The sequence below is a fragment of the Pocillopora damicornis genome, chromosome 4 (genome assembly GCF_964200805.1).
Source record: "Pocillopora damicornis chromosome 4, jaPocDami1.2, whole genome shotgun sequence".
NCBI classification, from domain to species: Eukaryota; Metazoa; Cnidaria; class Anthozoa; order Scleractinia; family Pocilloporidae; genus Pocillopora; species Pocillopora damicornis.
In genome coordinates this window covers 8,280,217-8,292,639 of record NC_142673.1, presented here as the reverse complement: position 1 = coordinate 8,292,639, position 12,423 = coordinate 8,280,217, and the positions used below count along the sequence as shown (strand labels likewise).

The 12,423-nt window shown below is 37.0% G+C and overlaps 2 protein-coding genes across 2 annotated transcripts; both read left to right on the top strand.

Moving 5' to 3' along the window:
- The first annotated feature begins 782 nt into the window (after positions 1 to 782).
- LOC113680770 (histone H3.3) lies at positions 783 to 1,768 on the top strand. Its single transcript, XM_027197813.2, has one exon. The coding sequence runs from the start codon at positions 850 to 852 to the stop codon at positions 1,258 to 1,260; it is 411 nt and encodes a 136-aa protein (XP_027053614.1). The 5' UTR covers positions 783 to 849; the 3' UTR covers positions 1,261 to 1,768.
- A 686-nt stretch (positions 1,769 to 2,454) lies between these two features.
- LOC113680768 (isocitrate dehydrogenase [NAD] subunit alpha, mitochondrial) lies at positions 2,455 to 10,644 on the top strand. Its single transcript, XM_027197811.2, has 12 exons — positions 2,455 to 2,592; positions 2,706 to 2,741; positions 3,165 to 3,248; positions 4,317 to 4,431; positions 5,281 to 5,338; positions 6,411 to 6,540; positions 6,910 to 7,043; positions 7,878 to 7,980; positions 8,141 to 8,205; positions 8,612 to 8,696; positions 9,265 to 9,417; positions 10,035 to 10,644. Exons 1-12 carry the CDS (start codon positions 2,515 to 2,517, stop codon positions 10,107 to 10,109), a joined length of 1,116 nt encoding a protein of 371 aa, XP_027053612.2. The 5' UTR covers positions 2,455 to 2,514; the 3' UTR covers positions 10,110 to 10,644.
- Positions 10,645 to 12,423: the final 1,779 nt, after the last annotated feature.

The following is a 12,423-nucleotide window of genomic DNA, read 5'->3' as shown; positions in this document are numbered from 1 at the left end:
GAAGTTTAAGACAACAAATTTCACGCAAACGTGAGATGTTTCTTTCTGTATGACCACTACCGAGTTTACATCTGCCATTGTCACATAAACCCCTTCCTGCCGACGAGTTATTACAAAAGAATAACAGCGTTAAGTGGAAAGCAAAGCTGACTTGTTCACCCATTATAGTTAGAGTAACACGAGATAAATAATTTATAATCATCATGAAATGCCTAAATCTTAATCAATCGTTATAGGCAAGAGTATCGAACGTTTAAGTTTAAGTATGGATATGCTCATAAGCACAGAAACCTACAAAAATGTTTTGCGTCACATCACCACACCGCATGAGCTCACAATAACGTGGACAGAGATGCCATGTACAGAAAAAAGCTTTATAACACAAATTGCGCAGAAACACATATCGACTCAGACTAAACCGAAGAAAAATTTAAAGGATCTTAAAATGAGAACGAGTTAGCGTTGTGACGATTTTGTTCCAAGTTTCTTCAGGACGGAAGATTTTTCAGCTCACGAAGACTATAAACAAGACTGGAGCTAACTTTGTACCTGATAAATACTACGATAACAAATCATTTGAAAGATATCCTGGGTTGAGCACAATTTAGCGAGGCGCTCAAACAAGAAACGCACCAAGGTAGAGGAGCTTGACTTTCGCTCGGATCGAAGTCAGCCAATCACAAATAAGTAGCATGGAAATTTTCGACCAATCATAAGTTACGAAAGCTGACCAATCAGATACGTAAAATCTGCATTTATATCATTCAATCATTTGTTACGTCGCCATTTGTGTGTTGCAACCGTTTGTGCTCTCCTACTTGGAATAATACTGTAGTAAAGGCAAAGAAAATGGCTCGTACGAAGCAAACAGCCCGTAAATCGACCGGAGGAAAGGCCCCAAGGAAACAGCTAGCAACCAAAGCTGCCCGTAAAAGCGCCCCATCCACTGGTGGAGTGAAAAAGCCTCATCGTTATAGGCCGGGAACTGTCGCCCTTCGAGAAATCCGTCGTTATCAAAAGTCGACAGAACTGTTGATCAGAAAGCTTCCATTTCAGCGTCTTGTACGTGAAATTGCCCAGGACTTCAAGACGGATCTTCGTTTCCAAAGTGCCGCTATTGGTGCCCTTCAAGAAGCCGCAGAAGCGTACCTGGTTGGTCTATTTGAAGACACAAACTTGTGTGCCATCCACGCTAAGCGCGTGACTATTATGCCAAAGGATATTCAACTCGCTCGCCGGATCAGGGGAGAACGTGCTTAAATTAGCTCATTATCGCTGTACATATTGAAACTTTAATGGAACATATCTAAATGTAAGGAACCGAACTTGATATCTATGATGCATGCACTAGTCGTCAGTAACTAAACTACTTTTCATGTCGGTTAAAGTTCTCCTTTTCGTTCACTTTTCTCTCTGTAAGAGTTGCATGATTTTAGAATTTTTGTTACCAAAATCGTAAATACCAATCATAAGTTAGTCAATTTTAAGTTTTTATTACATGTTGGCGCCGTCTTCGCTTTTGTATGTCAGTCACTGGTTGGGGCAATAATGGCGGGCGAATAAGGAGTCTTTGTTCACCGATATTTCGTATTTTCGCCGAATCCACGGTGATTGGGGATTAACGGAAGACAGTGTTCTTTGGATCTCTTTGTAAGATAAGATCTGGTAGCCGTTCGTTTTTATTGACACTCTTGAGTAACGATCTTGTATGTAATATATCCATTTTTAACCTAACTTTATTTAAGAGACAATAAACTGTCTTTAAAAAGCTGTGTTCTATTCTCCTGTATCACAAGTTGGCTTCTAGTAATGTAGTGTGATTTTACATAGGGATAACACAGGTTATTTTTTTTACTGAAACGTAACGAGATGGAATTTAATGGACGGGCTTAAGTACACCAGCTGTACAAAGTACATTTCAATGGCAAAATTTAGAAGCTATGCTTTCTCTAAGGTAATCAAATCAAATGTAAAGAGAATTCCCTACCAAGTTTAGTTTTGAATGCAAATGAGACAAATGTGCATTAATGTGTCTAAAATAACTCGATGGGGAAGAACCGCAGCTGGTATCATTCTCCCTGTGAACTTTATCAACAATAATTCTCTATCAGATCAGGACATGCTCTTTGCAACCTTGTTCTGATTACTTTTGACAATTAATGCCTTAGGCGATGAACACTTTCCTCTCTTCCAGCTCCTAGGAGTGACTCACTTGTAACTTCTTACAATATCCTGCCAAAATTTAGCTGGTAGGTCAAAGAGAACTCCAATGTATCAGGTACAGTTTATCCTGAGTTAGCACCAAATTATTGCCACCAACTTACTAAGAAATTTGGAGCAGCTTTAGGGGAGAATAAACAATTTGATCCTGGGAGTTAAGGGTTAAGTTCTGACGATTTCCTTTAAAGATGTGGTTTAGACATTACTCGAATGTGTTCGTAATTATTCGTCATTCCTTCGGAATGCTTCGGTTTTTCGATACCAGACTTCTTTGCATACATAGCAGAAACAAACATGGCGTCCTCCAGGTTGAGTAAATTCTGGTGTTCAACCTCTAATTCAGTCTGTAATGCCATCAGTACTTTACGTAAAGTAAGAATTCTTATATGTATAGAGGCTACTTGATGAGAGGATCTCGCGAAAACTGTTCGGTTGTTATTGAATAAGTGTTAAAATATTGTTTGACCTTCTCTCTTTGCATGCAGGTTACCGGTGTACCAAGCCGATTTTACTCATCAGAGGTAAAACAGACTGCCAACCTTTCTAAAATCGCTAAAGCTGGTAGCTAAGGAAAAAACTGTTAATCTTCCTGTTTATGTTAGCTCTCTGTTTCCTCCACGGGTTCACTTGTTTCAGGTGCTTTTCATTATTGTGTTAGGTATTTAAACATGTTGTGCCGGGCAGTCTGATATTAAAAATATAGTCCTAGAGGAACACGCTAACCACATCTCTAAAAAAAATGCATTTGAAATTCGTCATAAGACATTTTCATTAAAGGAAAAGAAATGTGTTTATTTTTATAATTGTTTGGTGTTCAGGTCGTAGTTCTGTTCCACCCGAATTTTTCCAGAAGATTAATGAACTGTGCAGTGAGTGATCTCTGAGCTTCTTCGCTTGTGTTTCTTGTCATTTAACCTTGCTATTTCTCTACTAATTTACACTAGATGCAAAAGGTAACGCTTATCCCTGGAGATGGTATAGGACCAGAAATCTCTGATGCTGTGAAAACTGTGTTTGCTGCTGCAAAGGTTGGATAGGTTCTATGTCAAAGAACCTTTTTATTAAATAAGTTAACATAAAAATATTAGATAATTCATTTTATTTAAATGCAAATACCTTTTGATGATTTTATAATTTCAAGAGATATACCAGTCGCATGATGCCCCCTATGTGTTAACCCTTAACTCCTAGATGTGATTAACATCTAACTTCTCCCAATAATATCCATACACTATCCTACAAACAGGTAATGAGAATACTCAAACATATCAAGTAGAAATTGTTGTCTTGATCTCACATCAAATTCTTGTAACTAATTTAAAAGGAAATATTAATAGCTGAAGGGGAGAATTGACTATCAGATCATGGGAGTTAAAGGGTTAAAAAGAGGAAGGGGATAATACCAACACGTATTTCAGGATTTAAAAAATCACATGATGGCTTGTGTAAAGAAGATGGAAATTAGGAGTTGTGCATACTCAATATACTGCTTGGGGCCTGTGACATCCTATTAGATTGAATTTTTTATTCTGCCTGAAAAACTCTCTTTTCAATTGCTTCCCCACCCTCTTCTTTGTGCATCAAATGTTAGTTACAAATTCTGTAAACTTAAGATGGCATGACAAGATAACCACCCTTTCCTAGAAATTTTTTATCATAATTTTAAATTTAAGGTAAAATTACTTTCTTGAGCTTCATTCATATAAATTATTTACATACTTGACAAGTCAAACCATTCAGTTCAATTTGAAGCCAAATCACTTGGTGCCAGTAGGTTCCTGTCTCACTCTTTTGGGTAGCTTAGCTCTAAACGTTTTCACTCCTAAATGTGACTGAAAAGAAATTTCTCCTAACAGTATCAATACATTTCAAGCAGAAAGGTGAGGAGAAGAAAAATATATAAAATACCAAATTCTTACAGCTAAAATTTAAGAAATGTCTGGCTGGTAGTGCAAAGCTTTTGTAAGATCAAAGTTAGGCATAAAGTTAGTCACCTCGTGGCACCCAAGTTGAAGTAGGACACAGCCCTGCAATTTATCTTTTTTTACGTATAATTCTGATCAAATTAGCATCAAGGTTGATGAACTATTTTTCAGGTTCCCATTGAATGGGAAGAAGTCACAGTCACCCCAATACTTCTCCCTGATGGGAAGACTACAATTCCAACAGTGGCAATCAACTCTATGAATAAGAACAAGATTGGTCTTAAAGGTTTGACTTCTTATTAATGACATTTTGACTTCTTATCAATGAAGATGTCACCCCAAACTCGTCCACTGTTATAATTAAATGATATTGTCAGGATTTATTATCACATTGGATTATTAGGTGATAGGTTTTTTAGTTTATTACTCTCCAATTCAGATTTATTTTTCTGTGTTTTAGAATATAATAATCAGTAGAAGTCAAGGTAAATTGAAGATATAAGAGACTTGAAAAGCAAGCCCTTGATTGAAGAATGTTTACAGGATCCTTTACATCTTCAGGCCAATTTAATAAGTGTGCAATGCCTGATAACAGCCAGATTTTATGAGAATCTGTATTGTTAGTGGAGTTGGGTGCTAGTTTTGCATGGGATCCAATGCTGTTGGAATAACAGATCAGGCCAACAAGTTCTTACAATCTATAATGCTCATTGAACATGAGTCTATTTGAGAAATTACTTTTACGTATTAGAATAAGTTTGGATATAAGCCAGGATAATTATGTTCAGTACATATAATTGAAGTGTTACTGCTAATCTTTCTATGTGCAATAACTAAATATAAATTAAAGTAAACACATTTTTACTTGTACTCCTTGCTTTAGCATAGTCAGTGTGGCTTTTCTTTTCTGTTAAAAGTTCCTTTTAGGAAAGGTTTTGTAATGGTGCAATAAGGCTTTGTAAAAACAGTAGTTGCTAAAGACAAGTTTGTCTTTCCAAAATTGTAACCTGGGAGGCTTATTTGTATGCCACAGCATTACAGGATACATTTTTCACAGCTCAACGTCCAAAAATATATAGATGGGCCATTATTATAGATATGTTTAACTTAATAATAATGTGTTTGTTTGTAACAGGGCCATTGGAAACAAAGATTGGTAAAGGACATGTGTCCATGAATCTTACTCTCAGAAAGTAAGCAACTAGAAAGTTTCATTGAAAAAATGTTCATAACATTCTGCTTTAAAACTAGAGTAATCTTTAAACTTTATTGGTTGGTTATTTAACCATAGTTAAACCACTGTTTAACAAAACTGCATCCTAAACAATCCTCAGTTTAGTTGGACCTCTTATAGGAACATGTATGTTTGTGAACAGTGTCAAGAAGCTCTAAAACTAATAATGGAGAGAGATTTATTTGATTAAACCAAACCTCTTACAAAGACAGCCTGAGGTCCACTGATTGTGTAAAACCATGGTTTGGGTTAGGCCTTGTGTAAATAACTGGCTTTTATGACTAATATGTCATTCTGCACTATTGAATGGAATTACGGTCAACTCGCCGACGGACCAACTCACCGACGCCAACTCGCCGACGTATAAAATCGAGTAGAGACGTCGGCGAGTTGGTCGTCAATCCAATACAACTTATTAGAAGTTAAACATACAGAAAAGTAAACAACATTTAGTGAAAAAACACTGGTGAATATTGGTGAACATCTAACAGAAGCTTAAACATTGGTGGACATTGGTGAACATCACCAATGACTATAACAGCTTAAGACGCGAACGAGTTATTGTGCGACAACAACACCGTAAAGACTCATCATGTCAATCGCTCAGATTTTTTAACGAAAACTTGGCTTTCTAGACGAGATCTTTAGTAAAAAGCATTTCTTGTTATTTGCATCAAAAAAAAAAAAAGAAAAAGAATGTATTGGATTGACGACCAACTTGCCGACGTCTCTACTCGATTTTATACGTTGGCGAGTTGGCATCGGCGAGTTGGCGTCGGCGAGTTGGCGTCGGCGAGTTGGTCCGTCGGCGAGTTGACTGGTTACCATTGAATAGAGTTTTGAAAAAAGGATTCTACTTTCATTCATGGAGAAATTCCAAAAAAAATTTAATAGCTGAACAATCACATTAGAAGAGGAGTCAACAGTTTTACAACATTTTTTGGCATCAACTAATTGCTGACTGTTGTGTTTGTATTTGTATATTGTAGAGACATGTTTGATGTAATGACCAATCTTTTTACTTTACCCAGAACATTCAGCCTGTATGCCAATGTTCGACCATGCAGATCTATAGAGGGTTATCCTACAGCATATGATGATGTTGATCTAGTCACCATTAGAGAAAATACAGAGGGAGAATATAGTGGTATAGAACATGTGGTAAGTTGGAGGAGCTTAACCCTTAAACCCCTAAGAGTGACTAATGTCCAATTTCTCCTCACAATACTGCCCCTGAATCAAACATTGAGGTCACAAGAATAGAGGAAATGATCACCAGTAAAAGAAGATCTTGATTGTTAAACAAATTCTCCTTGTCAGTGCCCTAGAAAATGGAAGCAAGGAAAAAGTGAAGAAGTTTTGGTGTTTCCTAAAGTTCCAGTTACAAGCATTCAATTTTGAATACCTGATAACTCAAACTTTCCACTAACTTAGATAACTTTTTTCCTTTCCCATATGTTGTAATACTTTTTTTTATTATGAAAAATTATGAAGTGGATGATTAAAAAGTGGATTTCTTTTAATTTATAGGTTGTTGATGGTGTAGTACAGAGTATCAAGCTGATCACAAGAGAGGCTTCCCAAAGAGTTGCAGACTTTGCATTCCAATATGCAAAAGCAAATAACAGACACACTGTGACTGCTGTACATAAGGCAAATATCATGTAAGTTCAAGAAAGAGCTGCAAAGATTACTGGTACTATTGATTGTTTGTGTGGAGTAAATCTGAGTAAAATATTCATTCAAAAGAAGTCTTGCCTCAGGCAAAATGTTCTTTCCCATATGGACCCCTCACCCAGTAAATAACATCTTTATATTCTTAGAATGAAGAGCAGCTAAGTCCATCCAAATTTAGCCCACTAATTTGTTTTAGTACATGGAGAAGTCTTGGATCTTTGACGGGTGATGATTATTTAATTGCATGATCTGTCCAGATTACCTAATTGGTTGTATGTGAATAAGTAGTGAACAGGGATAATAAAATGAAAGTGGTTAGTGCTGTTAGCGAGGAACAGAAAACATATTGATGTAAAATTTTAGCTCAGTTTTCATTTGAAATTTTATTGTGTTCCACAAGCATTTTTTCACATTTAGAAAAGTCTGTTGGTTAAATCTTGCAAAGGGCTAAGTAAGGGTCATGAATAAGTCAGGGGGAAGGGAAGTGGAAGCTCTCTGCTATGTTTTGGGTTGAATGTGATACTGACACGTTAACCTTTTATACCCTGCTCTCCTATGTAATTTCTTTTATGCTGAAAAACCATTTATTAACCCTTTGGCCCCTAAGAGTGACTAGCATCTAATTTCTCATTACACTATTACCCCTGAATCACACTTTAAGGTCATGAGAATAAAGGAAATTATCACCAACTAAAGAAATTCTTGATTGTTAAACAAATTCTCCTTGTCAGCACCTTAGGAAATGTATAAAGAACAGTATGGAGAATGTGCATACTGATGTTAGGGTGTAAAGGGTTAAAGTTGTATCCTTTTTCATGCAGGCGACGTTCTGATGGTCTTTTTCTGCAATGCTGTCGAGAGGCTGCTGAGAAAAATAAAGATATTAGATACAATGAGATGTATCTAGACACCACTTGTCTCAATGTAAGTTTGAAAATATAAGCAAACCAAAGGAAGTGATTTAAATAATGATGATGAAAGTGAAATAACTTAAAACTTCTTCAGCCAATTGAAGTTAAATGGTTAAGGTGTTGTGTGGGTGGTTTATTTGGTTAAAGGTTGTTGGTTGCTTTTTCTATTCCAGATTGTTTCAGATCCATCAAGTTTTGATGTCATGGTAATGCCCAACTTATATGGAGACATTTTAAGGTGAAACATTAATAAGAACAACAAGCTATTTAATTAAATGATGTGCTTCACCATGGGAACACTTAGACACACAGAACCTAGAAGACAGCCAAATTTAAAGCTGATCTGCTATCCAAAGAATTCTTCAAATCCTCAAATCTGCTCATTTGTTTTGAAAAATCTGCAATTTTTGAGGTTTAGAAGGGTACATCTGTTAATCGGCAAAACTTTAATTTTATTAAAAATAACACATATGGTTCAGAATTGTATGCAGTTAATCAAGATGCACTAGCTGACCTTACTTTTTTCTTTTTTGTTGAAGTATCCAATGCTACAATCAGTCGGCTAAAACTCTACCTTAAAACTTGTCTGAATAGAGTTGGATTTTATGTTTAGTGGTAACTGTGGCATGTGTCCTTATTTTAAGTGATTTGTGTGCTGGCTTGATTGGTGGCCTAGGTGTAACACCTAGCGGGAACATTGGGGCTGATGGAGTGGCCATATTTGAATCAGTAAGTGCTTGAAGACTGTATAATAATGATTATAAATAAACCTGTAACTTTGATTTGTGTGATCCAAAGCAATAATTTATTTGATAAGCCTTGGAATCATCTTTTTTATCAAATGTGAACTTTGACTTTCTTTAATGATGTTCACAGAAGACAATGGGGTTGGTTCTAGCAGTCATGCATACCACAATAAAAAACGTAGTGTTTTGAGTATCGCACTTGTGTTTATTTCAATTCTTGTCTTTCAACTGTCGGCACTGGTCAATGCTCTTATGCCTTGTTGGGGAGGGTAGGAGTTCGGTTGTTCAGCTATTTCCACTAATTGGGAAAAAAACTTGTTATGTATGCATTAAACAAGCTATTGTAAAGGTATGATTGTAGACCAACTCGAGAAATAAATTGACGTGGTGTAGCATGGGATTTTATTTTTAATGCAATTTCTCTCATATGCTCTAGATTTGAGACAACCTTTTACCCTTTTTTTTTTTTTTTGTATGGTGGAGATCTTAAATTGCCTAAATGATTTACGGCATGTTATATGTGAGTAATTTGCCAATATTGCCTCTTGCAGGTTCATGGTACAGCTCCTGATATCGCAGGTCAGGACAAAGCAAACCCCACAGCACTCCTCCTCAGTGCTGTGATGATGCTTAGACACATGAAATTACACTCACATGCAGACGATGTGGAGAGAGCTGTGCTTGCAACTATCAGGGATGGAAATGTAAGGATGTCTTAGAATTTGGCCCTCGTTATCTAAACATAATAAGAATGGCATTTCTCTTTTCAGTGTTGAGCATGGAATTGTTTACCATAGACTACTGCTCGTAGTCTGTTGGTTGTTAAACAAATTCTCCTTGTCAGCACCGTAAGAAATGTGTATAGAACAGTATGGAGAATATGCATACTGATGTTAGGGTGTGAATAGTTAAGGGAATCGTGGAAGTTGTTCTGTTGGGTGGTGGAATGTCTTTGATCTCAGTGGAATATGAAACAACAATTTTTTTTATCTGGGCAACTGCCCACCTTAACATGTTGTCAATTTACTGTTGTTGAGTTAGGGGAGGGGTAGGTGGGCAGTTGCCCAGATACTGATATTGATCCATTTTTTTAACCACCCGTCCACATTGTCCCAAGGCAAAGGGCAGTCATGTTGTTAATAGAAGTTGGATGTGTGTCATTGATTTGTGGTCGCTACACAAGAAGACTGCATGGCTAATGTGTGCAATGTCATTTGGATGTTACCTGATACAACATCAAATTCTTCATATGCATGGAAACTGAAAATGAAGTGTGATGATCAGCTAGGAAGAGAGTCAATTTATGTTTGTGTATCAACAGGCACTGACAGGAGATTTGGGTGGAAGAAGCACTTGCTCTGAATTCACCAAGGAGATCTGCCGCCATCTTGAGTAGTGTAGTTCTCAAATGTTTAGTTCTTCCAGCTGGTTTTGGAGTTCTTTTCAGTAACTGATCATTGTGGTTGTGCCATTTTGGCAGAAGGTTGGAGAAGATATCAAATTTATAATTCGATGGTGCAGCTGAAAAAGTGATTTCTGATTATTTTTCTTGCACAGTATGGTCAATGTTTTAACGCTCTTCTGTTCACTTAGCTTTCTCTGCTTCCTCAAAACTGTAAGAATTTTTTTCCGAGAATTATCCTTAAAACCGTGGCTATTCGATTTTTTGTTGTTTCAGTCTCTGTTTGGGGTTGATGATTGATTAAGAGGATTTTTCTGAAGTAATTCTCGGAAAACGATATCTGTGATCTTCTTGAAGAAGGCTTTGGACAGCCCAAATTTCTTTGATAGATAAAAGTGAGATGTACATTTTGGAAACGAGACGATTTGGCTGTTGAATACATCTTAAGCTCGTTACCTTTATGGAAATTATTGCTGTAACAGATTATAAAAAGTTATATATGAGATTAAAGCAATTCCGTAAAAATAAATACATTGCAATTTGGCTCGTCGTGCTCAAAATGATTTACATAAATCGAAGGATCAGACCTTTTACCCTTCTATATAAACTATTCCCTTCATCGCTTTTAGTGGGATTCGGTCTCCGCATTCGTGCTTTTCAATAGCAAAGTATGCGGTAATCGGTCAAAAGCCTTTTCGCCGCCCCTCTCGATTCTCGCCATTTTTTTCACAACCTCTCGTAATGGGGTCACATTGATTTCTTTAATAAACACCCTCGAAACTGTATAGAACTTTTTTTAGGTCATTAAAATTTCAACCGAACATTAAGCTTCTTGAAAATCCTTCCTTTCTGGGCGGCGCATGTCTTTCGCTCCCAGGGGCCACTTGCAGGAATAAAATAACTGAACTGAGTTGTGGTTGATCTCTTGGGTAATGAAATAGTTTGACCCACTAATGTCAAAAAACTACTGTTTTAGCTGATTTCTCAAACGACTGAGAAGCACTGGTAGAACCAACGGTTTGCTCGTGCGGAATTCTTGTCTGACTAACAAACGCGCAAATGTAGAGAATGAAGTGAGCAATGGAGACACCAAGGAGTCACTCGTTATCTGTGGGACTGTTACCGCACAGAGAAGGATAAGTCGAGCGACAGTTGAGTTTACAGATTTATTTTGCAAGGGAAGCTTTCACGCGTGTTGGGGAGAAAGATTTGTCATACCAGACTAACATCTGGTCTCCTCTAGCGTCTGAGATATTTTGCTAATATAGGCGCGATTTTGAGATGACCCAGTGATTAACCCTGAAAAAACTGACCTCGAAAGAGTGACTCAAAGTAGGGGTACTGCTTCAAGATAGTATACAACCATGGTTCTCCGACGTTTTTATCAACTCTGAAGTTCTTGAGTGTACAGAATGCCAATTAGCAACAACCTTTCGTCTGTGTATAGTGCAAACGTTCATTTCCGTAGTGCGTGCGAATGGGTTGAACATATTATTTTTACCGTATTTCACACCTTGTGATAGTATCACTCACAAATCTTACTTGCTTATCACTGCGGTTAGTAAATAAATAGAATACCGCCTTGTAGTAGACCTTGCGTGCATGCAATAACCCGCCTTGCGATACAACAAAGCCAGGGCAAATTCCAAAGGAACGCAATAAGTTTCTATTTTAGAAAAGTTTTCTGTTTCATTACCACAAACAACAACAACAAAAAAAAACTTAGACACACCTGATACGCTCAAGCTGTTGACCAGTATCAGTCTCATCGGCTTAAGTGGAGGGGGTGATATATCGGAACTTGAAATAATAAATCAAAATCTTGTTGATATGTTGACATTCTCGTCATTTTTCGCTTTTCCTACCACGCTCATCCTTTTCTCTGTCCTCGCTTTTGATCAGAATGAAATGGACGCATTCCACATCTTTTTCGAGTTTTTTTTAACTATTATTATCATCACTTTTAATTCATAAAGATTAAAAATCATTCAGACATTTTACCTAAACACGAGCAGTTGGTCAAAGACTATGAACTGTCAAGTGCCTTACAAGTATAATACAAACACATTTTGTGTAGACCTTTTGTCTGTATCTCACCGCGTTCAGCCAGACTTAAAGCTATTGGAAAACATTTCCATAACCACGCCCTACTATGGAATTGCACCATTTTGGGGAGCAAGTCACATGTATCTCAGCCTTTACGTCCTTGCCTTTTAAGACGTAATTCAAGACAGGACTAGCTCAGCTCACGACAACCAACCCATATGATGAAATCCATCTCTATTTAATTGAGTATAACAGTGACACT

Bases quoted from the DNA above. Each gene is read 5' to 3' on its own strand.
- LOC113680770 (XM_027197813.2), top strand. From the start codon at position 850: ATGGCTCGTACGAAGCAAACAGCCCGTAAATCGACCGGAGGAAAGGCC.
- LOC113680768 (XM_027197811.2), top strand. From the start codon at position 2,515: ATGGCGTCCTCCAGGTTGAGTAAATTCTGGTGTTCAACCTCTAATTCA. The intron at 2,742-3,164 runs GTAAAACAGACT...AATTTACACTAG, and splicing joins GCCGATTTTACTCATCAGAG to ATGCAAAAGGTAACGCTTAT. The intron at 8,206-8,611 runs GTGAAACATTAA...CCTTATTTTAAG, and splicing joins TTATATGGAGACATTTTAAG to TGATTTGTGTGCTGGCTTGA.